This window comes from Suncus etruscus, chromosome 3, assembly GCF_024139225.1.
Source record: "Suncus etruscus isolate mSunEtr1 chromosome 3, mSunEtr1.pri.cur, whole genome shotgun sequence".
Lineage (NCBI taxonomy): Eukaryota > Metazoa > Chordata > Mammalia > Eulipotyphla > Soricidae > Suncus > Suncus etruscus.
This window is the reverse complement of record NC_064850.1, coordinates 42,473,249-42,499,407: the sequence shown is the minus strand read 5'-3', so window position 1 is coordinate 42,499,407 and position 26,159 is coordinate 42,473,249. Positions and strand designations below refer to the sequence as shown.

At 50.8% G+C, this 26,159-nt stretch overlaps 1 protein-coding gene across 1 annotated transcript in view; it reads left to right on the top strand.

Moving 5' to 3' along the window:
- The first annotated feature begins 18,483 nt into the window (after nt 1-18,483).
- The window catches only part of BCL11B (BCL11 transcription factor B), a 92,962-nt gene continuing 85,286 nt past the window's right edge, over nt 18,484-26,159 (top strand). The window contains 1 exon segment of the mRNA XM_049769919.1: nt 18,484-19,206. Coding sequence (XP_049625876.1) covers nt 19,149-19,206 — 58 coding nt within the window. The 5' untranslated portion in view covers nt 18,484-19,148.

The following is a 26,159-nucleotide window of genomic DNA, read 5'->3' as shown; positions in this document are numbered from 1 at the left end:
GCAACCTGCAAGACAAGTATCTTAATTCCTCTACTTTTACTTCAACCTTTTAATTTCTTTTTGTCCTTATTTATTTATTCATTTATTTTTTGATTTTGGGGCCACACCTGGTAGTGCTTAGAAATTACTCCTGGCTTTGTGCTCAGAAATTATTCCTGGCAGACTGGGGGACCATATGAGATGCTGGGGATCAAATCCAGTCAGCTGTGTGCAAGGCAAATGCCCTTCCCTCTGTGATAGCACTCCAGCCCTGTCTTTATTTATTTTTGAGTGTCAAATTGCTCCAGATAAGTCCAGGTAGAGCCCCTACAACCTGCCTCTTGAAACTCTGAGTCAATATTATACTTTGTCCATGGTGTGGTTGCCATAAGAAAATGTTCTAATCCTTATTCTTTTCTGAACTACAGCCTTAGAACCCACATTGGCTTCTTTCAATGAACAATGACATTTGCAGCACAAGATCTTCAGGTCACCATTGCTCATTGCCACTCAGCCATTTGGCAGAGAAGTGGAGACACTGGGCTGCAAACATTCATGTCACTATCCGCACAGTCTTTAAACAATTTTGCTTGATTTTGGGTCACACCTGGTGGTGATCAGGGGTTACTCCTAGCTCTGTACTCAGAAATTATTTCTCGGAGGCTCAGAGGACCATAGGGGATGTTGAGGATTGAACCTGGGTTGGCCATGTGCAAGCACATACCCTTCCCACTGTGCTATCACTCTGGTCCCTCTACACGCTTTTAAGTTTATTTTATGCCTCGCTGCTTTCTTTGGACTGCTGCCCATGTCCTTGCCATCTGTCTACCTGAGTTCACACTTCACAATCCCGAGTCCAACAACACTCCAACTCCATTTATCCTTTTCCATATGTGTAAGTTCCTTCCTACTAATGGAAAGCCTGGTTCTGTTGCTCTCCTTATAAGAATAAAATGTTTGGGGCTGGAGTGGTGGTGCAAGTAGTAAGGTGTCTGCCTTGTGCTTGCTAGCTTAGGACGAACGTGGTTCAATCCCCCAGCATCCCATATCATCCCCCAAGCCAGAAGTAACCTCTGAGCATCACTGGGTGTGGCCCAAAACCCAAAAATAAATAAATAAATAAATAAATAAATAAATAAATAAAATAAATAAAGAAAGAAAGAAAAATGTTCATTCATTTTTATAGCTTATTTTGTTTTGAGGCCACACTTGCAGGGCTTAGGGATTACTTTTGGCTCTGTGCTCAGGGATCACTTTTAGTGGGGCTCAGGGAACCAAATGACGTGTCAGGGATCAGACTAGGATCTGCCTTGTGCAAGGCAACACCATCCCCACTGTCCTAAGACTTTTGTCCTTCATTTGTTCTAGTCTAGAATGTGAAGAAAACAGTTCAGAAGTGCTAAGTAGCCCACCACTCTATAACAAGGAAGTCAATTAAGCAGAACCTAGTATTCAAACTCTTTCTTTTCCATTAGGTGAGGAGTATAAATTAGAAAAAATAATATTGTTTAAACATGCCTTAATTCTCCCCCTTTCCACCAATTTATAACACATAATTGAAGCTCTCTATTCTGCTTATATAGCCCCTAGAGTATGCATTACATATGTATATTTATTTATTTGGAGGTGAGTCCCAGCGTTGTGCTCAGAGCTTACTCCTTCTGAGCTCTGGGGTTACTCTGGTGGTGCTGAGTGGACTATCTGGGGTGCTGGGGATTGAACCCAAGTCAGCAACATGCCAGGCATGCACTTTGACCCTTGCTCTATTTCTTGGGCCCGATTCTATTTTAATTGTGGGTCCTTCTGCCATCCTTGTAGATACTTTCCTGAGTATCTACAAGTATTTTTGAGTGTCACATTGGTTCTCCTTCTAGACATATGTCAATGCAGGAGAAGGCCAGTCTTACTTGCTCGAGGACCAAGGGCCGCTGCTGCTCCATGGCTCCCTGGAACATCCTAAGATGTGGCTCTGAACATCACTGAGCACCCCAGGGCCCTCAGCACTTATCACTGGTCCCAGCACTGAACTTCCAGCTATCAGGACAGGATTAAATTTCACTAAACTTCCTCCCTGGATCCCAAACACCATGAGGGAGGCAGCCCTCAAATAACCCCTTGTTTCATCTTCTCAATTTTTTCAGTCCCATTTCCATCCATGTCCTGGAGGAAACATGTTGTCATCAACAGAGGTTATAAATAAACAAGTTAAAGTTTTACCCCAGGGAACCTCAGAATGGGCCAGTTTTTGAAGAAGTAACCTTAAAAATGGGGAAGGTCCCGTCACCAAGGCCAGAGCATATGGGAATGTAACATCTATTAGACAGGTGAGAGTCAGATCACCTGCTCGTATCTTGACTTTTGGGGGGGGGGTTTCGGGCCACACCCATTTGATGCTCAGGGGTTACTCCTGGCTAAGCACTCAGAAATTGCCCCTGGCTTGGGGTGACCATATGGGACGCTGGGGGATCGAACCTCGGTCGAGATCTTTCCTTGGCTAGCGCTTGCAAGGCAGATACCTTACCTCCAGCGCCACCTCGCCGGCCCCCCGTATCTTGATGTTTACTGACTGCACCTTCGCTGAGCTCCATGTCCTTCTGGCTTAAGGGTGTGGTTTCCTGAGCAGGCCCCTCCAGTAAAGCAACCAAAGCCCATTCAGTGAAGCACCCTCAGCCTGTCCAGTAAAACACTCTCATCCCATTCAATAAAGCACCCTCACTTGCCCAGTTCATCCTCTCTGCTTTTTGAGATCCACTGAGCAGATGTGTATTTTTCTATTTCTCCTTTTCTTTTCTAAGGGATGCAGGATGCTAGAAATACCCTCACACTTTCCACTGAACACTGCAGCTTAGAAATCATCCTCTTCAGGCACATCTATGACAGAATCAGTCAGTTTTACTCTCAGGAAGAAACTTGGGCAGGGGTTGGAGAGATGGTGTGACAGGCAAAAGACTGGCCTTTCACAGGACAGAGTTGGGTTTGATCCCCAGCACTGCATGAGTCCCCCAACTCCTGCCAGGAGTGACCCTTGAGCACACTCAGGAGGAGGTCCTGAGCATCAATCACTAGGTGTGGCCCTAAAACCAAATAAATAAACTGAGGCAGGGGTGGAAAGCACATGGCTCTCGAGCTGCATATGGCTCCCAGCCAAAATGAATGCGGCTCTTTGCCTCTTATCATTGATTTTTTTTTACTGTGGCTCTTTGCCAAATTTGGATTTTGTTCGGCTGCTTCTGAGGAGGGACCTCTGAGGAGAGATCTCCGAGCGTGTAGTCCCGCCCCAGGCTGTGTCCTCCCGCGTCACGCTGGGTCACATCTGGCCATTAGTTCTTAGTGTGGAGGATGCAGCACACCCTCACCATCACTGCAGGATTTTCACCTCACTCAAAATGGCAAAATGCAATATGTGTTTAATATATTATTGTTAAAATTCTATGCTTTTGTGTGAGTGTTTGTTTGTGTGGCAGGTCACTGCGTGGTGTGGCTCTCTGATTCTCACAGTTTAAAATTTTGGCTCTTTGTGTTGAACTTGTTTGCCACCCCTGAACTGAGGCATTATGTAAGACAATCCTTGGGATCTTGGAATAGTTTGAAGTGAAATTTCTCTGCACCATGTCATAGTTATCTCTGCCTTGTAATATCCTTTTGAGGTTTTGCCATCAGTTCTTTGCCTTCATAAGAAGATTTGGGGAGTGCTCCCTCTTCCTAGAATAATTTGTCTAAAATTGATACAATTTCTGTTTTAACTCTCTGAAAGAATTCACCAGTAGCATTATCCGGCCTAATGGGTCTTTTAAATTTGGGAAGAGGTTCTGGTTGCAGGAGAGGAAAGAGAGAGGAGAGAAAGGTTTGATCTTTATTACACACAACCATTAGCAATGATTTTTGTTTCTTCTCCTGTCAGTTCCAGTACTACTTTTTGTTCATAGAATGAGCCCCCTCCCCTTCTGTATATGAAAATTAAAAGGAAGACTAAAAGGAGGCAGGTTCAGAGGGCTTCCTCAGAAGTCCACCTTTGAGCTGAGTTCTGCGGGAGAAAGAAGCCCACCTACCCACAAAGGAGGAAACGTGGGCTTCTGTCTTACAAGACAGAACCTTTGATACTTTTGTATTAATTAATTAATTAATTTAGCATCATGGTTATAAACATGCTTATAATTGGGTTTCAGCCATAAAATACACAATACCTTTCACCAGTGCAACTTTTTAGCCACCATTGTTCCCCCATCCATTTTCCTCCCCTTCTCATCCCCTGCTTGTCTTTGAGACAGATATTGTATTTCTCTCTCTATCGTTGTCATGGTAGCTGTTAGTGTAGTTATTTCTCTAACTGCACTTACCACTCTTTGTGATATACTTCTCATCATGGGCTGGTTTTTCCAGTCTTCATTTCTATTGTCTCTGGATGTTATTATTATATTCTCTTTTATTTTTCTTAAACTCCACATATAAGTTAGATTATTCCATGCTTAACTCTCTTTTTCTGACTTATTTCACTAAACATAATAGTCTTTAAGTCCATTCATGTATAAGCAAATTTCATTACTTTGTTTTTTTTTTTTTTCTAACAGCTATATAGTATTCTATTGTATAAATGTACAGTTTCTTTAGCTACTCATCTGTTGTTGGGCATCTGGGTTATTTCCAGATTCTGGTTATTGTAAATAGTGCTGCTATGAACAGAGGACTGCAGAGAGCATTGTTGTGTTTTTGTGGTCCTAAGGTATATCCCTAGGAGTGGTATTGCTGGATCATATGGGAGCTCAATGTCCAGTTTTTGAAGGAATATCCATATTGTTTTCCAAAAAGCATTCCCACCAGCAGTGAATGAGAGTTCCTTTCGGCCAAGGCTTTCTGAGCAAAGAAGGCTCACCGAGGTAAGGAGCAGCACTGGGGAGCATCAAGATGGGTAGGAGTGGGGAGGAAGTCCCGCCCTCATCTGAGGAGCTTTTCCTAGGAGCTGAGTCTGAGCTTCTCCCTTTCTTTCCTTTCTTTCCCTGTGTCTCATCTCTCTCTTCTGTTCTGACCACCTGCTTCCTCAGCTTCTCCATCTCTTCCTCCCTTCTCCTTCTCCCCCTGTTTTCCTCCCATTCTTCTCCTCTCCTTTCTCCTTTCCTTCCTTATTACCTTTCTACTTATCTTCCTTCCTCTCTTCCTCCCTCCCTTCCTTCTTTTCTTCCTAACTTCCTTCATTCATTTGCTTGTGCTGTCCTCCCTTCCTTATTTCACTACTTCCTTCGTCCTTCCTTTTTCTCCTTTTCCTTTTCTTCCACCCTTCCCTCTCCTTCCTCCTTACTCCCTCCTTTCCTTTCTCCCTCACTTCCCTCCTCCCTCCCTTCTTTCTTTCCTCCCTTTCTTCTTCCTTTTCCCTTCTTTTCTTCCTGCCTCCCTCTGGTAGTTTGCTCCTTCCTTCCTCCAGTCCTCATTTCCCTATTTCTTCCTGCCTTCCTTCCTTCCTTTCTTCCTTCCTTACCTTCCTCCCTCCTTTCCTCCCTCCTTTCCTCCCCTCCTTGCTTCCTGCCATCCTTCCTCCCCTCCTTGCTTCCTGCCATCCTTCCTTCCTTCCTTCCTTCCTTCCTTCCTTCCTTCCTTCCTTCCTTCCTTCCTTCCTTCCTTCCTTCCTTCCTTCCTTCCTTCCTTCCTTCCTTCCTTCTTCCCCTCCTTGCTTCCTGCCTGCCTTCCTTCCTTCCTTCCTTCCTTCCTTCCTTCCTTCCTTCCTTCCTTCCTTCCTTCCTTCCTTCCTTCCTTCCTTCCTTCCTTCCTTCCTTCCTTCCTTCCTTTCCTCCCTCACCTTCTGCAGGGGTGAAATCAACCCTTGGGGAGATGGAGCTTTAGGAGTAGATGGAGGAACTGGCTGATGGAACATTCTTTTTTGAAGCTTTTATCTTCTCCAAACCAGGACTTCTCCATCTGAGGAACATCCGACCTCACGACTGTGGGGGACCGATCCCCGATTTGGGTGAGACTGTGTGTGCCACTGTCAGCGCGTGGGCGCTGGCCCTGCCGCTTCCGCTGGGCTCAGGCTGGAGCTGCCTGCATGATGCGAACGACTCTGGGGGAGAAGGTCCCCTCCGGAAGAACAAGAGCCTTGCCCAGCCTCCCGTTCCAGAAGGCTCGTGGTGAATGCATAATTAGGCCCTCGGTAATTACCAGTTTGAGTCTGCCTAGGACACTGGGGCTCCCAACCCCTCATTTACCTTATAAATTTATTCTGCTCAAAAAGTGGGAAATGTCAGTCTTCTGTGAAAGCCGCATAAATGAATTATCTCCCGGATGACAGAAGGTGGGAAGGAGGGACGGCCTGGAGCAAGGCCCGCACTGTGAGGAGTGACAGCCCCCATTGTGCCCCCCATCCCTGCCGAGCCCCCAAGCCTCCTCCTGAGTCCTTGGGTTCCAGGGGCCTGGGAGATTCAGCCTAGACCCTGGGGGGGGTGTTCAGGGAATGACCCCCCAGCAGGGAACTGAGGGAACAATAAGCCCTGCCCACAAAGGGTCCCACCCCATGGTTTCTGGGGTCTCTTTGGACTCATCCCAATGCGGGTTGTGCCGCAGAGCTACCTTCCTTGTCCTGGGTCACCTCTTACAGACCTTAATTAAAAATGGAAGGCAAGTTTTCAGTGCCTTTTTGTTTGTGTGGGGCCACTCCTGGTGGTGCTCAGGGATCATTCTTGGCTGGACTCAGAGAACCATATGGGATGCCAGGGATAGAACATAGGTTGGCCCTGTACAAGGCAAGTTCCTAACCTACTGTGCTATATCACTCCAGCCGCTTCAGTGCCATGTTATAGTTTTTGGAGTCACAAGTTCTTTTAAAGGCACTTTGGAGGCTGCATCCTTAAAGGAGGGCAAGTGCCCTATAATGTCGGCACTCAGTCCTTCAGGTATCTCTTTGGGTTCTGTTACAACCGCCCCCCCCCCCCCCCCCCGTCACACACTCCACTCTCACACACACACACTCACACTCATTCATTCACACATTCTCACACACAGTTACATATACTCAAACATACTCATTCATACACAGTCACTCACAGACCTCCCCCCAGTTTCAAACACACACCACAACACACTCACAGCTTTCAATTTACCAATTTTGGGGGCTAGTTTTAAAAACAATGATGCCATCAAGGGTTACCCCCTGGACACTGGGCTGGGTCAGTCTCTCAAGGGGCCAGGGAAGGGTCTATTCCCACTGTCCTGTCCCTCTTCACTTTCTATCATGAAAGTCACTCTGTGTTAGAGAGAGAAAGAGAGAGAGAGAGAGAGAGAGAGAGAGAGAGAGAGAGAGAGAGAGAGAGAGAGAGAGAGAGAGAGAGAGAGAACAGCAGGTAAAGACATTGCCTGGTATGTAGCTCTGCCATGGTTCGAATCCTGGTCACTACCACCACCACCAGGGGTCACTCCTGAGCACCACCAGTGTGGCTCCCCCCTCCACCCCAATATATGAAACAGTGACCCTGGGAATGGAGTTGGGGCACAGGGATAAGACACCTTGCACCCAGCAGACCAGCTTTGAACCCTGGTACCTCACATGATGGTATTGGGGACAGCCCAGGGTGCTCATGGATAATCTCCATCTCTGCTGTGTGTGGCCCAAGCTTCTCCCAATCAAATAAAAAAAAAAAAAAAAAAAGTTAGTATTTCTGGTGAGATGCCAGCCCTGTGCCATGTTCCCCGATGTGGCTTTGCTTGTTATTGGGGAAAACAGTGAGGCCCCCACGTGTGCAGGGAGATGTCGACCTCTTCCTGAAAACTTGAATCTTCCTGGGCGACAATCTCAGGTTGATAGAAGGAAAGGGGGTGTGCCATGCATGCTTCAGATCTGCCTTCTCTCTCTGTCTCCTGGTCTCATCTGTACTTCCAGTCACCTGGTCCCATTTGCTCCTTCTGTTTTCTCTGCTTCATCACTTGATTTCATCACCCTGGGAACCTACTCCTGGTTGACCTGGTTTTTTATTGGGGGGGGGTTCTTTTTCTTTTTTCTTTTTTTGGTTTTTGTGTCACACCCGGCAGCGCTCAGGGGTTACTCCTGGTTCTATTCTCAGAAATCGCTCCTGGCAGGCTCAGGAGACCATAAGGGATGCCAGGATTCAAACCACCATCCTTCTGCATGCAAGGCAAATGCCCTACCTCCATGCTATCTCTCTAGCCCTGTTTTCTTTTTTCTGATTCCAGAGAAACCAACCCACTTCCATGGGCTCTGCTTCATTCAGATGAGTGTTCTCTCTCTCTCTCTCTCTCTCTCTCTCTCTATCTGTCTCTCTCTCTCTCTCTCTCTCTCTCTCCAGTTACTTGGCCCTGGCCCTCTCTACTTCTCCCCATTCTGCCCACCACAGCTGCCCCTCAGCCAGGTAAGAACAGGGGCTTGGGGCCCAGGGAGGCTGGTGGTATAGACAGGGCAGGGTGGTCAGCTCTGTGCTAGTTTTGGGCACACAGAGATTGAGCCCCACATCTGTTCTAGGACCAGGTAAGAGGACCTCACACCCATCCACACTGGCCTTCTAGACTCCTGGCTCTGTCCTAGCTTTTGTCAGGCAGTGGCTGCATGGACATGACTTCTGTCTTAACATGCTACCCTGAGGACCCAGGCTGGTCTGAACCAGGGACTTGGGTTCTCACCACCAGCCACAGAACATGGCCCTCTATATCCCCACAACCTAGCAGACACTTATCAATGTGTGTAGCTAAAAGTGTTTTGGGAGTTGGAGCCATAGACGATCCAGGTTTGATCCTGGCATCCCTTAGGAATGGTCCCCTGAGCACCACCAGGAGTGATCCCTCAGTGGAGAGCCTGAGCTCTCCAGTAAGTAAACCCTGAGCATCTCCAGGTATAGGTGGCCAAACAAAACACACAAAAAAAGACTGTGTCATGGGTGTGTTTAGGAAGGGGGCTGAGGTCTGCACAGCCTCAGTGCAGGGGTTTTAAGCCTACGTTATAAGTGCAGTTGGGGACCCAAAATAAAAATCTTCTCCATTCCCAATGGGGAGGTCTTACTATAGCCTGGGAGCCTGGTCCACACCGGTGGCTGCCAGTGTGTGTGTGTGTGTGTGTGTGTGTGTGTGTGTGTGTGTGTGTGTGTGTGTCTTTGGGGGTGGTAGAGTAGAGCAGGGACAGCTGGCAGCCCTCTGGGCTGGCAGGGAGGAGCTGACAATTGTCCTGTTGGCTCTGACTCTGGCAGGATTTAGGATAGGGAAGGCTTGAGCAGACCCAGCCTTCAATTTCCACCCGGAGGAAGTCCTTGATGGGCGGGTGGGTGCGGTGGCTAATTGCATGGCTGGGAACAGTGGCTGTGATTTTTATCACCTGCTAGCAGCTTCGTGGGGCTTCAGAGGGTGCTGGGGAGAGGGTGCTCAGGATCATGATATCAGCGGTGGTTTTCAGTCACCTCCAGGATCTGGAGGGGGAGCTGGAAAACTCAGTGTCTTCTCTCCAAATCTTTAACCTGCTTTGTCTGACCCCTTCTGGCCTTAGAGGTCATGTCCCCGTACTGGGTTGAGTTTCCCTTAAGAACTTGAGAGGCAAGCTTGTTCCTCTGGGAAATCCTCTTGCCTAATGATGGTGGAGGTGAAATCACCTCCTGGCCCCTCTATTCCAGCTTTGGGAGGGGTGTTTCCCTGCAGTCCGAATTCTTTCCTTTTGCTTCTTACTTGGGAACTGTAATCCTGGGAGAACAGAAAGAGGCCCCGGAATAAGACAATTCAATAAAGTCACAATAAAACGCCCAAGCCTTTCCTCCTTCTCCACCTTCTTTAACTCAATTTATTTTTCATTTTGTGGACAGAGATTTAGTCCGGGTATTAGTTTATGATTTTTTGCTGAAGGAATTACTCAACACACACATATAAAGAGGAAATATTATTTTTATCATTTATTTTGTGCCATGTATACCATAGGAGAGAAAGAGAGAATAAAAAAAAAACAGGGAGTGAAATCACTTCAGTACTGCTGTGTTTTTCATTACAAAGTTATTACATATAGAAATTACTCCAAATTATCTGAAATGAATGGAAATTATGAGGTTTAAATTCCCCAGGTTACTGCAGGCGCAGCTCTGGAAATTTATTTTGTCATCTTGCTGAACATAATTGCTACAACAAAATTTCTTCCATTTTACAACGGTGGCATAACTTATTTATACCGGTGTAGCTGTAATTTTACATCAATAACTTGCATGGAAGGAATACACAGGTGGTAATGGAAAACAATAATTTGTACCGAGGTCCAGGTGGAATGTTGGCTCAGGCAAAGAGTCTTGTCATAGCTACCAACAGTTGGATGTCACCATGTCCTCTTCCCATCCCAATGGCTACCAGCCAGGACCACCTGGATGCCGCTCCATTGGGTCCCTCGGGTCTGGGAGGTGACAACCAGAACCGGACAATTTGCGCAGCACTGACCAGGGTGTCCTGATGTGGAGATGGAAGACCTGGGGGTCGGTAGGGAGAGGACTTGGTCGTCTTGCCTTCTAACTTGATGCTTTATGGTCCTCTGTACTAATTAAGGTGTTTGATAGATTTCAGCTCGAGTATGAATTCTTGCCAGAAACCCTGATAATTCGATTCCCCAAATGCCAAGCAGAGTGTTCCACCCACAAATGCTTTCTACACGACCGTGTTCCTTCGCTGCTGCAAAGTGTGCTCTGGATACAATAGCGAAACTGTCCCCAAACAGACATGAGCACTCCTCAGCTCTCTGATGGTTCCTGTTAAGCAAATACAAATCATGAAAGTGATTTTGCTCCCCGTAGCTGCCGATGAATCACCTGCTTGACTTAGAGGTGGAGGGTCAAAGGCAGCCTTGCCAAAATGAATGGTAAACATCCCCTTTTCTCATGACAGGCAGGTGGAGGGGAGGCCTGGATATGAGTCTGAGGCTTAGAGGTGGTCCTGGTATTGGCTGGTTTGGGGTTCCATTTTAGACACGTGGAGGTGTGGGGTAAAGAGAGGGGGAATAGGAGAGAAAGAGAAAGAGAGATAGAGAGCGAGTGAGAGAGAGGTGGGCAGGCTTCTGGGCAGGACAGGCTTCTGGGCTGGGCAGAGAGTGAGACAGAGATATATAGAGAGAGATGGGCAGGCAGAAGGGCTGGGCAGAGAGAAAGATAAAGAGAGAGGTGGATAGGCAGAAGGGCTGGGCAGAGAGAGAGGAGAGATGGGTAGGTAGAAGGGCTGGGCAGTAAGATCAAATCATATTGGTGGAAGGTTAAGGCCACCTCCACCTCTGTATTTTAGGAGACACTATTGCTTGGACAATGCCAAAGGTTTCCCAAGCACAGTGAAATCTTTTTCTTTTTCTTTTTTTTGTCGAGAAGACCCAGATGAAGCGAAGAGCAGAATGCACAGCACTGGAGCCTCTCGGGTTTCCTGGGGCGCATTAATTATCTTTTGTTGTAGCAAATTGTCTGTCTTGTAAATTGCGCAGAGAGCAGGTCTTCAGGCAGATGCACCATTTTAATAACATGTGCACAATGGAACAACTTCCTCAACTTCCCTGTTCCCTCCATCTATTATTCCATCTTCAACCCGAAGCTTACTTGTCCAACTGTAAATTGTAAGGGGGCTGCTTGGTCTTTTTTGCCATCTTTATTATTTTTTTGCCTTCTTTCTTTATTAATTTTTTTAAAATTTTGTACGTGTGTGTATGTGTGTGTGTGTGTGTGTGTGTGTGTGTGTGTGAGAGAGAGAGAGAGAGAGAGAGAGAGAGAGAGAGAAGAGAGAAAGACAGAGAGAGAAGAGAGAGAGATCCAAGTGCTGTGTGGTGCCCTGTTTGTGGTGGGATTCATGATTTGGGGCAGGGGGTCTCCCACACATTTACAACAAGTGCTGGGCCATGGAACCCCACTGAGACCGCAGATCTGCACCCTTCCACCCCCCTGCCTTATCTGCAGTGGGCCAAGCCAAGATCCAGGTAGGATTTCCAGGATCCAAACTACCTTTGTTGAATTCACTCGAAAGCATCCGTGGCTGGTGCTAAAGCTATAAAACAACAGATGAATCTTCCAGAACCGCTTTTCTTTCCAGCTCGGGGAGGGAGGCATGTCTGAGAGAAGGCACTGGCTGGCTTTTATTTTTATTTTTGGGTAAGCGCCCCCCCCCCTTACAGCCTTCTCATTAGCAGGCCTGACTCATGCACACAGCTCCCTTCTCCTTCCCTGCCTTCCCCCAGCAGAGTGAGTCCCTGTGACCCCCCCCCCACCTCACTTCCCTCGCCACTGCTTCCTTAGCAGGGTGCCACCTCAGGGTGCAGACAGGGGCTCTCAGAGCTTGGGATGGGGGTGGCAACAGAGCTGTCACTGACTCAGACAACTGTCTACAACTCCCTGTTAGCATTTCCCCCAACTTCCTCTCTCTCCAACTGCTTAAGGATACAAGCAAAGGAGTCTGCAGCGCCCCGGGAAATCCTGGCTGAGAAGGTAGGCAGGATGGTGGTCTCTCCAGCTGCCCCCTGGTGAGTCCCTTCTGTGAAGCCCTCCTGGCTCAGACAGAAAGCTGGCAGCCCCTTGCCCAGGTCTCAGCTCTGAAAATTCCCTTGCCAGAGCCCTAGTTTTCTCTCCCAAAGGAGCCCCTTTTACCCCCTTTATTGGTGGTCTTCTCTGGGCTCTTTTTTATTTTTTTATTTTAGGCCACACCCAATGATGCTCAGGGTTACTCCTGACTCTGTGCTCAGAAATCACTCCTGGCAGGCTCAAGGGACCATATGGGATGCTGCTGATCAAACCTGGGTCAATTGTGTGCAAGGCAAACACCCTCCCTGCTGTGCTAATTCTCAGGGCCTGCTCTCTGGACTCTTAATTTAGATTGGTGGTCGCTAGGCCACTGAATTTGAACTGCATGTGTGAATGTGCATGAGTCTCTCTCTCTCTCTCTCTCTCTCTCTCTCTCTCTCTCTCTCTCTCTCTCTCTCTCTCTTTCTCTCTCCTCTCTGTGTACATCTGGGCAGGGACAGAAAGGGGCTTCGGTGAGGTTTTATCCTTTTTGTGAACAATATTACCCCCACCCCACTCCTGCCACCAGTCCACACTAACTAGGTGTTGCCAGTCCCTACCCAATTTGAATTGATGACTCAACCAAAGAATTAAAATTAGCAAGGCAAGAAAATTCCAAATGAGGTGAGAAAACTGTAGCAATCATTCCAGCTCCCCTCGTACCCAGCCATTCAGTTTCATGCTGATGACAGGGACGGGCCTAGGAAGGAACATTCCATGTGGGTGTGAGGCTTTTTCATATACGAAGAGCCAGGGAAGAATCTTTTTTTTTTAATAAAAGGGAAAATAATACATGAATCAGGAACAGCAAATTTGATTTAACCCCTTGCAGGCTGCAGTGAGCCTGTTGCTGTAAGAGCCTGTAACTCTGCTTCAGGTAGCAAAGCACTAGCTGGAAAAGCTCTGAGAGCTGGAGTCACTTGGAGAAGCCAGTGAGATAACAGGAATGGGACTTTTGGCCAAACTCAATGCAGCTGGGATCTGTTCAGAGAAAGAAGCTACCAGAAGAATAGTAAGAAGGGAGTTCTTCGGGTCTGACTCTATGAACAGACAATGCAAAAACCAAACCAAAACAACTCAAACCTCCAAATCCAGCATCTTCTAATCCATTTACGTACTTGAAAACTTGGCATTTGCAGCAGAGGAGTAAAATAATTCCAGAAGAGAGGTCAAGAATGGCCAATGCGGGGGCTGGAGAGATAGCACAGCGGTAGGGCATTTGCCTTGCACTCAGCTGCCCCAGGATGAAGGTAGTTTGAATCCTGGCATCCCATAAGGTCCCTGAGTCTGCCAAGAGCGATTTCTGAGTCCCAAGCCAGGAATAACCCCTGAGCGCTGCTGAGTGTGACTCCCTCAAAAAGAGAATGGCCAATGCCCCCTTTTGTCCTTTTCAACTTCCGATGTGCCAGGCCTCTGGGATATTTTTTTAGCTAGGTAAGGGAGAGGAAGGCTGCCTTCAGAAGCTTCCTCGTCTGCACTGGGCTTCTCATCGTGGCTTCTGTGAAAGTTAAGCCAAGACAATCCATGAGCGTTTACTTGTTTATTTTTAATTTCTTCATCTCCACTTCACACATTATATTGTATTTATAATCCAAGAACCAGAACGGGCAGGCTTCTGGATTTACTCTCCCTTGTGAATGCAGAGCCACCTTGTCCATGCCTGATTTATTAGTCCTGGAAATGGAGTGGGATGCGTTTGGTTAGATGGGTGGTTGAGTTTTCCACCGCCATGAAGTTATCTATCCACAGTTTGGAGCAAGGATCCGAAGGTTGTGAATCTGGGCAGAAAAGCCTCTCCCAGCACTTGTAACCATTTCTGCAGCAGGGACAAGAGATCAACCTTCACCGTCCATGTTTCCTGGAGAAGCATCCTGAGCGCCCAGTTCCAGGGACTGGCTCAGATCTTCCTCCTCACCCAATTTCAGTTCAGTTTGGAATGTGACACCCCCCAACAGCTCCGAGGGCGAAGACAACGTGATGGAATGGAGAACAGAGCCCATGTCAGGGAGAGCTAATTAGTGAGAACGGTTCAAAGAATTTTCAACATGAAGCCCCGCATGGGACTTGTGTGTCTGTTCAGTCTGAACCCCCCCCCCCACTGGTGTGTGCACACGCAGCCACACGGGGAAGCAGCCCAGGCGCACGGTTCATAAAAAGAATCCACTGATTTGCTGGCGTGATTTTTGATTTCCGAACTATTCCTCTACCAAGACATTTAAAGTGGCAGAGAAAATGGGGAGGGTGATTTGTAGGAACACGGAGGGAAAAGCCAGCAAAGAAAGCAGGGAAATATTTGCGGGTTCAAAAAAAAAAAGTGCTTGGACATCTGCTTTTTTTTTCTCCCCCCCCCCTTCTCTTAAAGTGAGGACACGAAAAAGGGGTACTTTTCTGGGCATTTGGTTGCAGCCTGTAAAGCTCACGGAGGGACTCACAGCAGGAGAAAGAAGCTTGGCTGAGTGCTCTTCGGCTTCAGATTACCTTGCACTCGCGAGGGATGCATTTATAGTGGCAGCAACTAAACGCCCGCACCCCCGTATCCCCACGCGCGTTTCTACTCCACAAAGTCTTGTGGATCCGCATGTGGGATGGCTGCGTGCGTGTGCAAGCAGGCATCTCCAGAAGGGCCCCACAGCCTCGCCCGCGCCGGCTGTGACCCTCGTCCTCCCCGCGCGCCCCTAGGGTGGCCTGTGGTCTGGATGGACACCCGAGAGCAAGTGAACCGTTGAGGGCCCGGTGGGTGGGTCGAGGGCGGGCAAGGTCAAGGACTCCGGGCGGGCGGGCGGGCGGGCGAGAGGCAGCTCAGCTAGCGATGGCGATGGGCGAGGAAGGCGAGACAGGGTGCGCAGCGAGACTAAAGGGGGAGCTGTGAGACCAGGCATCGCCAGCTTCGCGAGCTCATGGTGCCCGTGCCAGACGGGCAGAGGGAAAAAGAGGAGACGGGAGAGGCAGCTGGGAGCGCTCTCTGCTGCCGGCCCCCGCCGCCTCGCGGGAGAGCAGGAGCAGGAGGAGGAGGAGAAGGAAGAGGAGGAGGAGGAGGAGGAAGAAGAGGAGAAGAGGAGGAGAAGAGGAGGAGGAGGAGGAGGGCGTAGGGGCCAGCGCAGGGCTGGGCAGGGCAGGGCAGGGCAGGGCAGGGCTGGGCGGCCTCTGCGGCCCTGGAGAGGTGGAGCGCACCGGCGAGCGGCTGCGTGTCCAGCCCTGCGCTGGCCTGCCCGCCCGCGCGTCCGTCTTCCCGCCGTCGGGGCAGCGCAGGGCCAATGAGGAAGTGCTCTCCGGGTCAACCTGGGCCCGCGCCTTCCTGCGGGGGGTGCCCGCTTCCTTCTCCTGGTCTCCCGGAGCCCGGGGGCGCGCGTATGCCCTCGTCGGTCTTCTGCAACCTCGCGGAACCCCCTACTCTTCCCCAAACGCCTAGCGGAGTCCCTTCTGGCCCCCCTTCCCTCTCTCTCTCGAGGAGAGGGAGGCGGCCAGGTAGGTCCACCAGCACCCCAACATCTCACAGCGGGGCCCATCTCGCTTGTAACCAAGTCCTTGGCGAGTAGGAGGCGCGCGTTGAGGTTTGAGGGCGCCGGTCCGATTGCAGGTGGGTTCCGGTAACCCCAGTCCTGGCACCTCCCGCGCTGTGTGACCCGCATACAACGCTCACCGACTCTGACCCTCATCCCAGTTCCCAGAAAGAGGCCAGCAGCCAGCGGTCTTAAGCCAGGGACTCAGGTGGGGAGGCGTGTTTAAGGTTTGCTTTAAAAGTTGATTAAAGGTGTTTCTTAAAAAAACAAAAACAAAACTTGGGCCATTTTTCCTGGAAAGATTTTTCCTCCCCCCGGTAGGGCCAGATGGAGGAGGGGGAAGCTCCTCAAGGATTTGGGGGACCACGTGCGTGTCCCTGTGGGGTGGGGATGCGCGCGCCAGCTCGAGCCCACGCCCCTCCCCTTGCCACCGGTCTGGCCATCCACAAAACTACAAGCTAGGGAACATTTTGTTTAACTGGGGGTGGGGGGCCGGGGGTTCTTTCCCTCGCTCTTGTGCGCTGAGCGCTAAGTAGCTGGGACACTGCTGCTTTGCAGGACTTTGGGCGCGAACAAACAAACAAACAAACAAACAAACAAAAAGCCTGTGCGCTCACCCCCCTCCCACACGCACCCCTCAGGAAAAGCTCCCCGGGAAGCAGCGCGCACCTCAGGCGCCTGGGCCTTGGGCTCTCTGGGGGTTCAGCCGCCAGAGCCAGGCCTGGGGGCGGGACGAGGAGCGCGCGGGGACTGGGGTGCAACTGGGCTCCTCCACCCCGCCAAACCCAGCCCAGGGCCAGGTCTTGACCCGCCGTGGCCTCCCTGCTCTCGGGCCAAATCAGAGAAACCTGGAGAAGGAAGAAGGGCCAGAGCCCGCGGACCATCATCTTCAGTAACCCAAGTTGGCCACAATTTGGAAAAGGGGTGTTGGGGTGTGTGTGTCTGCATGTGTGGGGTGTCCGCTCTGACCTGCCCAGCTTTGTCCTAGGTCCTTACCCTGCTGGGGTGTGGGGGTGTTACTCCCAGGTAATAACAGTCAGCAGGAGGGGGGGGGTGTCACCCACACTTGTTACTTCAAACATCTGGCCACACCTCCCGCCGGTCAGCGCGTTCCAGACCCAGTTTCCACGTGGAGCAACACTCAAAGCGCACGTTTCTTTTCTTTCTTTCTTTCTTTCTTTTTTTTTTGAGGGGGGGCGGCACAGGCACTCGGAGCCCATTCTTTGGAGGTGTTGCACCTCTGGATTCAGACTGACACAAAGTCTCACGTTCTTGTTCCTCCTCCCAAAAGTGCTCTCTTCCTCTCTGTCTCCCAGTCGCCTTAATTTGGACCACTGGGCTCTCCCAGAATTAGTTGAAATAGCGATTTAAAGACATCCACTTTTTTTTTTAAATGGGGGGCGTAACAACTTTCTACCGGATCTTTCCCCCCCACACCCTCATTCCCTTAAAACAAAAGTTAAAAAAACTAAGATACTTTTATTGGTAAAAGAAGCAATTGGTCAGTTTAGTCCCCTTTCTTGCGCTCAGAGGGGTGGGGAGGCGCTTGAGCCCAGTCACTTTCAACATGCGGCATTTCCCCCCATCCCAGCTCCCCTCTTCCCAGGGGGGGGGGTCCTGCTCCCCAGAGGGGCTGAGAGCTGGGGAGGATTTTCTTTTCTTTAAAAATATCCTGCACTCTCTCCCTTGGGCCCTCCAATGCCCCTGGAGGGAGAAGGACCGCCCAAGAGCGGGGCACCCACGTGTGGTCCGCTTGGACTCTGGGTGTGCGTGTGTGTGTGTGCATACACGAGAGAGAGGAGAGCGAATATGTGAGTGTGTGTGTGTGTGTGTGTGTGTGTGTGTGTGTGTGTGTGTGTGCTTTCTTGTTCATACAGGGTACAATGTTAAAAAGCCACCGCTAGTCGCCCCCAGTGCTCCGACTCTCTGGGTCTTTTTGTCTCTAGTGCAGATTAAACGTCACGTCCGCACTTGAACTTGAATTTTATCCCATTGTACAGAGGCAGCTCCAGCCACAGAGCGACCGAGAGCTCCCGGAGAACCCGGACTCCGCCATCTTCACGTTGCAAATCTTTCTCTCCCAGCCGCGCGCGCCGCACCGACCCGGGGCGCGCTGGGCGAGGCGCCCCGCAGCCCTGCTCCCCCCGGGCCCCGGCGCCAGGGGAGCGCTGGGGAGCGCTCGCCGGATCCGGAGCTTGTCTGGCCGGCGCCAGCCTGCCAGGTGAACTGGGAAGAAGCCGCTCCTGGGTCCCCCCCACCCCGATCCTCGGAAGGGTCAGTCTCCCTCCGAGAGAAAAACAAACAAACAAACCCCCTAAAAAAAAACCTGCAACAACCCAGACAAGCTGACTGCGAGCCTAGAACCTCCCCCCCTCTCCAACCGGGGCAGTTTTACATTGCTTTGGGTTTTTTTTGAGGGGGCGGGGTGAGGGGGTACGAGACAAGTCCCCAAGTTTACTTTGCCTTTTTCCCCCCTTTTCCCCCTCCTTTATTTCTTTTATTATTATTATTTTTTATTTGTTGCATTTTCCCCCTTTCCCCCCTCCCCTTCCTCAACTCCTCTTCTGGCTAGAAGAAGTGCGCGTTCCTCGGAGCCGACCCCGACAGTGACAGGAGAGGGTATACGATCCCATTGAAGTTCAAGAAGACATTTCCAACAAGTCCAGGAGGCCAGTTTGGAGAAGTGCAAGAGATTTTGTTCTTTTTTTTTTTTTCCTCTCTTTTTTTCCCCCCTTGGAAAGAAGATATTTGTAAAGCGACCACCAGCCACTCTGCGGCCAGCGACAGCGGACCCCCCCACCTCTCTCTCTCCGATTTTACCTCGAGGTGGGTCTTTTGGCTTCTCCTTGGCTTCTTGCAAACAGCACCAAAAAGCAGCACAGCAGAAACAGCAAAATAAAGAAGAAGAAGAAGAAGAAGAAGAAGAAGAAGAAGAAGAAGAAGAAAGAGAAGGAGGAGAAGGAGAAGGAGAAGAAGAAGAAGGGAAGGAAAAGAGGGCAAGAGAGGAAGGGGAAAAAAAACAAACCAAAACACCAACCGGGGCAGAGGAGGAGCGCGGCGGCGGCGGCGGCGGCGGCAGCAGCAGCAGCAGCGGCAGCGGCAGCGGCAGCAGCGGCGGCTCGGACCCCCTCCCCCGGTTCCCCCCCATCGGTGCAGCTCTCCGGGCGATGCCAGAATAGATGCCGGGGCAATGTCCCGCCGCAAACAGGGCAACCCGCAGCACTTATCCCAGAGGGAGCTCATCACCCGTAAGTGTGTGCGGCGCGCGCGCGCGAGGGGCCGGAGAAAGGGGCTCCGGGCGCCCGGGGCTGGGGACTCGGAGGCCGCGGTGGAGGGGACGCAGGCGGCGGTGTGTGTGTGTGTGCATGTGCGTGTGTGTATGTGCGTGTGCATATGTGTGTGTGTGTTTGCAGCGGGGTAGCCAGGGGGGTTCGGAAAGTTTCTTTGCAGCCTGGGGAGTCGGCATTGCGCTGCCCCGCTCTGTGCCCGGCGGGCTCCGGGCCGGGCCAAGGCAAGTGGGGCGCGCAGGCTGCCGGCGAGGTGTGTGCGCGCCCGGGGAGCCGGGCTGGACACTCGTCCCCTCGGAGCGGCGTGTGTGGCGGCGGCTGCGCTGGTGGTGGTGGTGTTGCTGGTGGTGGTGGCGGGGTTTAGAGAGGAGGGGGAGGGGGTCTGGGGGGGAGAGAGAGCCGAGGGGGATGGGGAGGGGGAGTCTGGAAAAGTTGGCGAGCGCGTGGGTCCGCGCTGGCGATGCGGGCGGAGGTGAGCGGGGCGCGCTCCGAGCTGGAACGGGGGCGACTGTGGTGATGGAGATGGAGATGATGGTGGTCTGGAAGCCGCGGGGCCCGGCGCAGCTGCAGCCGCCGGGTCCTGGGGTCCCCCCTTTCTTCCCCACACCGGTCGCTGCTGCTGCCTGGGTCCTCGTAGGGCGCCGGCCACACCGGTGCTGGAGATGCCGCCACGCCACCACCGCCTTTCTCTTCCCCTCCTCTTGGTATTTGCAAAAGAATCCAGCTGCGCGGCTGTTTGCCGGTCGGAAGCAAATTCATCCCCCCCCTCTCTCTGCACCCCCCAACTCCCCACCTCCGTCTGTCTCCTGGGATAATCTTCTCTTTTCCCCCCACTCCAAAAAGAAAAAAAAAAGATAAAGAAAAGATGGGGAGAGATTGGGGGTTGGTGAAAAAATCCCCGCCACGGGGGGCGGAAAAAAAAGAGGGGTGTTATCAGTTAGGAGTGGGAAGAGAGGGATGTGCTTGTAAATTAGTCAAAAAAAAGAGAGAGAGAGAAAAGAGAAAAAGAGAGACTTATCAGTCTCTTACCCATCTCTCTCCGAATAGCCCTCCTTTCCCCCATCTAAATAAACAAGGCAGGTCGCCCTGGAAATACTCCCGCAGCCACCGGACGCCTTTGGAGCAAGTAGAGGCCGAGCAAAATCCGGCAGCTTTCTGGGTGTGCGCGCCTGGTTCTTTAGAAAAGGGGATCAGGCTTGCAGGAGCGGGGCCCAGGGCCGATGCTCCAGCAGGGCAACCAGCTCCTTTGCACCGGGAAGGTCGCTCCTCTCTCTTTCTCTGTCTCGCTCTCTGTCGCTTCTGGCTCCGGGGCCGCTGCTTCGCGAGCGCGCCAATGTTTTATTCCTTTCTCTCTCGCTGTGTCTGGGTCTCTGTCTGTCGCTCCCCCCTCATCCTTCAACTCTCTTTCTTTCCTTTTATTTATTTTTTCTTAAAAATATTAAAAATAAAAATGATAGCTGCAAATCAAACAGTCTCTGGTGCCACCGAGACGGGCACGCAAGGTTGTGTTCTTGCAAAAAAAGAGAAAAAAAAAAATCCACAGGCTGGGGCCGGCTGCGTGCCTGTCTGCTTGCCTGCTTGCCTGCCTGCCTGTCTGCCTGCCTGCTTGCCTGCCTGTGCGTCCCGCCGGCCGCCGGCCCAGGACTGGCTGCCCGGAGGCCGGCAGCCGAATATTTATGTTATATTTTAAAAAATTTAAATAAATAAATAAATATATAAAGGGGTTCTCCCCTCCCCTGAAAACACCCGGCATAGGAGCCATCTGCTCGGAGCGTGGCTGCCATCTCTTTCTCTCCTTTGTTTCGGCAGATACATTAGTAAGAATTTGTGGGTTTCTTATTATTTGGAGGGGGGTGAAGGGGAGGGGATGCCATATTAAAGTGGGGTTCGCCTTGGGAGAGACAGAGAGAGAGAGGGGGAATGCCTTTTTTTTTCCGGAGGGAAGGCAGAGAGAACTTCTCCTTGATGATAATGATGATAATGAATATGATGATGATGATATTATTATTATTATTATTATTTTTTTGGCCCATCCTGGTAATGCTCTTACAAAAGCCAGACTCACTGGTTGCATTTTCAAAAACAATATTCTGCCACCAGATTTGAGCCTGGCTGGATCCAAGTCCCTTTTCTGCAGTTGTCACTTTGCCCTTCCTTTCCCAGCTGCAGCCCTGGCTTCTCTCCCCTGCCTGCCTCCCTCTAGCTCTGCTTGGGAACTGGTGAAACTGTCTCCTACTTGCAGAATCCCTTCTCCAGCAGGCAAATTGGCCTCCCCGACCTGCTTGCTTGCTTGTGTATAATTGCAGGTTTTTTTTATTTTTTTTGAGGAGGGGGGTAAATGGAAGAAGGGGCTTGCAGTGGGAGGGTGTTGTTTGGGTAGGGGGGGTGCATTGTCAAGATAGCAGCAGCCTAAGAAGCTAAGCGACCAGGCAGTGGCTTATTAGGGGGAAAAGGGACAGGTAGGTGTCATTTTTTTCCCCCCTCGATTTCTCCTCCTGGCATTTCGGAGACCTCAGAAGTCCTGATCTGGAAGGACCATTGGCAGCTGGGTTTGTGTGTATGTGGGAATGCCAGGGGGGCTGGTGCATTTTCTTCCATCCTTCATGCACTCTCTGTGTCCTCGCTGGGAGCTAGCTGGGAAAGGCTGGTGGGCACCAAGAGTCAGGGCTTGCAGGGGGACGAGTGAGAGAGGAGTGCATGTATGTGTGTGTGTGTGTGTGTGTGTGTGTATATGTGTGTGTTGGGGGGAGACACAGGCATGTGTGGGGCTTGAAGCGGGGCAGCAGAGTGGTCTGACTAGTTTCCAGATCAGCTTCTTTAGGATCAAAAAGACAGTTGGTCTTTTCTCTCTGTCCTGGGTCAACCCTTGAGGTGAGGCAGGCAGGCCAGAGGGATGCACTTAGGCCTGAGCCCACAAATAATTCTTTTTCAGGGACTTGAGTTGGGCATGGGTGGGTATAGGGTGCTGGCATCTTGATGAGATAAGCATGATGCTGTCCCTAACTTAACTTGGCTCTGTGTGTGTATGTGTGTTTGTATGGGGTGGGGGGTAGCGTCCCTTTGCTGATTTTAAACGTGAAAGCAGCATTTCACTTGGGTAGCAGCCCGAGGACTGCAGGATGATGCAACTCGGGATAACTGATGGCGTGGGAAATGCGCACAGAACATACAAGGCGCGTGGGCAATCGTGGGGGGCTGTGTGGGTCAGAGGAGAACTCTAGAATGAGCTGGTAACAGGGCTAGACAGAGCAGAGAGAGAGAGAGACCACCAGTGTGGCCGGCAGCTGAGCAGGGAACACTAGGCTTCTGGTTCCTTTCAAAATGTTTCACCCAGATACACCTGGCTTTCTCAAGCACTGCTAATAAAAACAAACACAGAAGAACACAGGAATCTCGGTGAAGAGGGAGCTGGACCAGGCAGGGCAGGGCAGGGGGGCTGCTTGAAGGATCAGAGGCCACAAGAGCAGGTCATGACCTCCAGCCCCAGATGGAACTTGAGGCTTGGGGAGGAAAGTGACTGAGCCCCGGCAGCTCAGTTCCCTAGTCCCAGAGAAGGGGTGACATCTCCACTTTGATCCAGATTTTCTTGGGGAGACCCTCAGTCTCTTTAGGCAATCATGTTTGTGCACAGCTCGAGCTCCAAGTCTGCATGTGGTGGAACTTGGGCTGTTTCTTGGGGGGCTTTCTAATCAGATGCTCTGTTCCCCAAGTCCCTGGGAAGGCTGGCTTCCCTATATCTTCACCTCGTTTTCTTGATCTAGCTTTCTCCTACCTGCTACCTGAGATACTGGAACCTCTTTTGTCTTCCAATTTTAGGAAGTGGGCAGGGATTGTGAAATTGGGTTCCTTCGCATATTGTGAAGGGAGCCCCCCAAGACCAGCTGGGTGAAGGGTGAGGTGCTTCGGGAGAATAGAAAAGTGCTTGGCCGAGGGGTGAGGCTAACCTGATCTTATTCGTTTGTCATTTGCACCTGAGGGAAAAGAGCCGTGAACCTATCTCAACCACCCCTATTATCTTTCAGGGGTACCCTTTCCTCCCCGAATATTTTACCTATGCACATATGTCTTCTGGGGACTGGGCATGATTTGCTTCTGACCCCTGCTTTCTTCTTATGTGCTTAAAATTTGGGGGGGGGTGTTCAGGCCTTCAAAATACTTCCCAACGGAAAAGGAGTTGTTTTGAGTGAATGCAGTCGTTTTGGCAAAATCTATCTAAAATACAGCCTAGAGATATGGGGGAAGGCTGGGGCCACGTACGCATGTATGTGTGTGTGTATGTGTGTGTGTGTGTGTGTGTGTGTGTGTGTGTGTACACGTGTATTGGGAGGGGGTAGGTTGTGATGTTAAAGAGCTTCCGTGCAAAACTGAATGGGATTTAGATGCTCTGACGTTGGACAGTCATTAGAATTGCGTCTCAGGTGGGATGGAGCCGGCCACGCAGCTTTCCTGCAGCTCTCCGCTTTCTGGCTTTCTCGCACCTGCCAGTACTATTTATTAGACCGTGTCTCCCCATCCCGGCTTCCCCGCTCCTTGACCTTCTCCCCGTTCCTCCTTTCACCGTTGTGTTGCTGCCTTTGCTGGTGCTTGTTGTGATAAAAACACTTTCCAAAATAAACTTTCCGTTGCAATGGGCTTGGGCAGGCTGCATGGCTGGGCTGAGTGAAACCGGAGTCAGCCTGGTGCTTACCGCAGCTAGGGGGAGCTCCGTGCCTGTCTCATGTGGGCTGTCGCCGCCGGGGCTGCCGCTGCCCTACCGGTTGCAAAACCTCTTAAGTGAAGTGCAAGATTGATTTTCCTGCAGAGAAGGAACGGAACAGGACAGAATGAGGATAAAAGTTTGGGAAACCCGGGTCTTGATGGACACCCCTGCTCCCCCCATCTCACTCATCCCAATCACCCCAACCTAGCATCTGTTCCCTTTTCTTTTTCAGAATTAAGATGATTTCTATTGGAATGGGGGTGTCTTCCTAGCCGCCGAGTTGAATCTGGGCTTTGACTTGCTGACATGTTGAGTCAGTGGAAGGTCCGGATGGTGGTGGGAGGGAACCTTAACTTTGTCTGTGTCCTCGCATGTCACAGACCCCAGAATGATTGCTTTTAGCGAGTTCTGCACCTCAAATGGCTTGATGGATCCTGTGAGCTCTGGTTTAATTATTATTTTTATTATATTATTTTTTTTATAACAGTTGGCTTCCTGATGTCGTAGATTAAATGATGTTCCAGTCGAGAGAGGGAGGAATAACAGTGTCCCCCAAAGAGATAAAATGGCTATTCTAATAGCCAGTCAAACTTTAGAAGGATTGTGTGCTGGTTAGCACAGGCGTGATTCATGCCTGGCTCCTCTAGCCTGGGCCCTTCATGCATAGTGTTGAACAGGCCTTTCTTGCCACCTCCTTCACCGTGGAACTCGGGCAGGGAGAAACTGTCTGCTTTTAGATCCTCATGTTCTAGAAGGTCGTCTTGGCCAAGCCCAAGACAGCTGTGGCCTGCACACACTCATTTCACAACCTAGGCAGAAGAGTTTGCACCGAGACAGGAAAGGGTGCGTTCTGCTAACCTGCAAGAGAAATAAATTAGGTCAGACAAAAGCTGAGCATTGTCATCAGAGAGCCGCTTCCCTCTCCGGCTTGGAGGACCCGCGATTTATCTGCCTGTTTCTCTCCTTCATTTCATGTTTGAGTCAGGCCCGTTGCAAGCAGTTCCGGGCTTTGAGCCCTGGTGACAACTAGGAAGGCTGGGCAGTGACTTGGGGCCCAAGAGACTCCATGAGCGGGAGGGGAAAAAAAGAACCAAACACCTCCTTTAGCAATTCCTATCCCTCTGTTGTGGCACACTCAGGGGTGTGGGGGGACTTTTATAGCCACCCCTGAGATGAGTGAGGTGGGGAGGCGAGGCTGGAACTCTCTCTAGGGAACAGTCTGTGTTTTCTCTGACTTGGGGAGCTTTAGGGAAGGGCACCCCGGCCAGCCATTTGCTTTGTCCTGCCTGGAGCTAAGGGTCTGTGCTGGGGTTCCAGCTGGGAGGATGAGGAAAATTGTCCATCTGGGGGGGTGGGAACCATACCCTGCACCTTGCAGTTGACCACCCAGCTCGAAGGAAACACAGGACCAGGAAGGGATGAGTCCACAGCAAAGCTTTAGTCTTTGTCATTCTCTCAAACATATCCCCCACTATTAGGATGGATCTGGGGTTCCCTCTTCTTGCTGCCCTCCCTTGCATGCCCCCACTCTCCCCCACACCCCGTGCAGGGAGCCAGCTGAGACCGGAAACACATTTCCCCTAATCACCCCTTCTCCAACCCTTCTATATGCCCCCCCTGCCTCTGCACAGGGGTGCCATTCCCCGCTTAGCCTGCGACCCACAAGTGTCCAAAGCTGGGGACCAGGGGAAGGGGACTATCTGGAAGGCACATGCATGTAGTGCTTTAGTCACGCGTACCCTGCAAAAGGAACACAAAATTGGGGCTGGAGGAACAGAGCAGTGACATCCGCAGAGTTGTGCCTCTGGGACAGGAGGTGTCTTTTGTGTCGTAGCTGAAATTCACACGGCACCTCTTTTTTTTTTTTTTTTTCCTTTTTCTTCCAAGCAGCTGCTAACCTACTGGGGGTGTTGAATGCGCCAGCCCGATTTTATGATTTTATGTGATTTTGTGATTTTATGAGCATGAAATCCCAGACCACACAAAATGAAAATTAAAGTTGAGAGAGAGAGAGAGAAAGAGAGAGAGAGAGAGAAAGAGAGAGAGAGAGAGAGAGAGAGGGAGGGAGAGAGAGACAGAGAAAGAGAAAGAAAGAGAGAGAGGAAAAAATATATATAGAAAAACAAAACAAGTAAACAAAACCAAAAAGGCTGGGTTGTATGGAACTTTGTTGTGACCTTTAAGCCTTCCACTTAAGGGTCAAAATGCAGCCCCA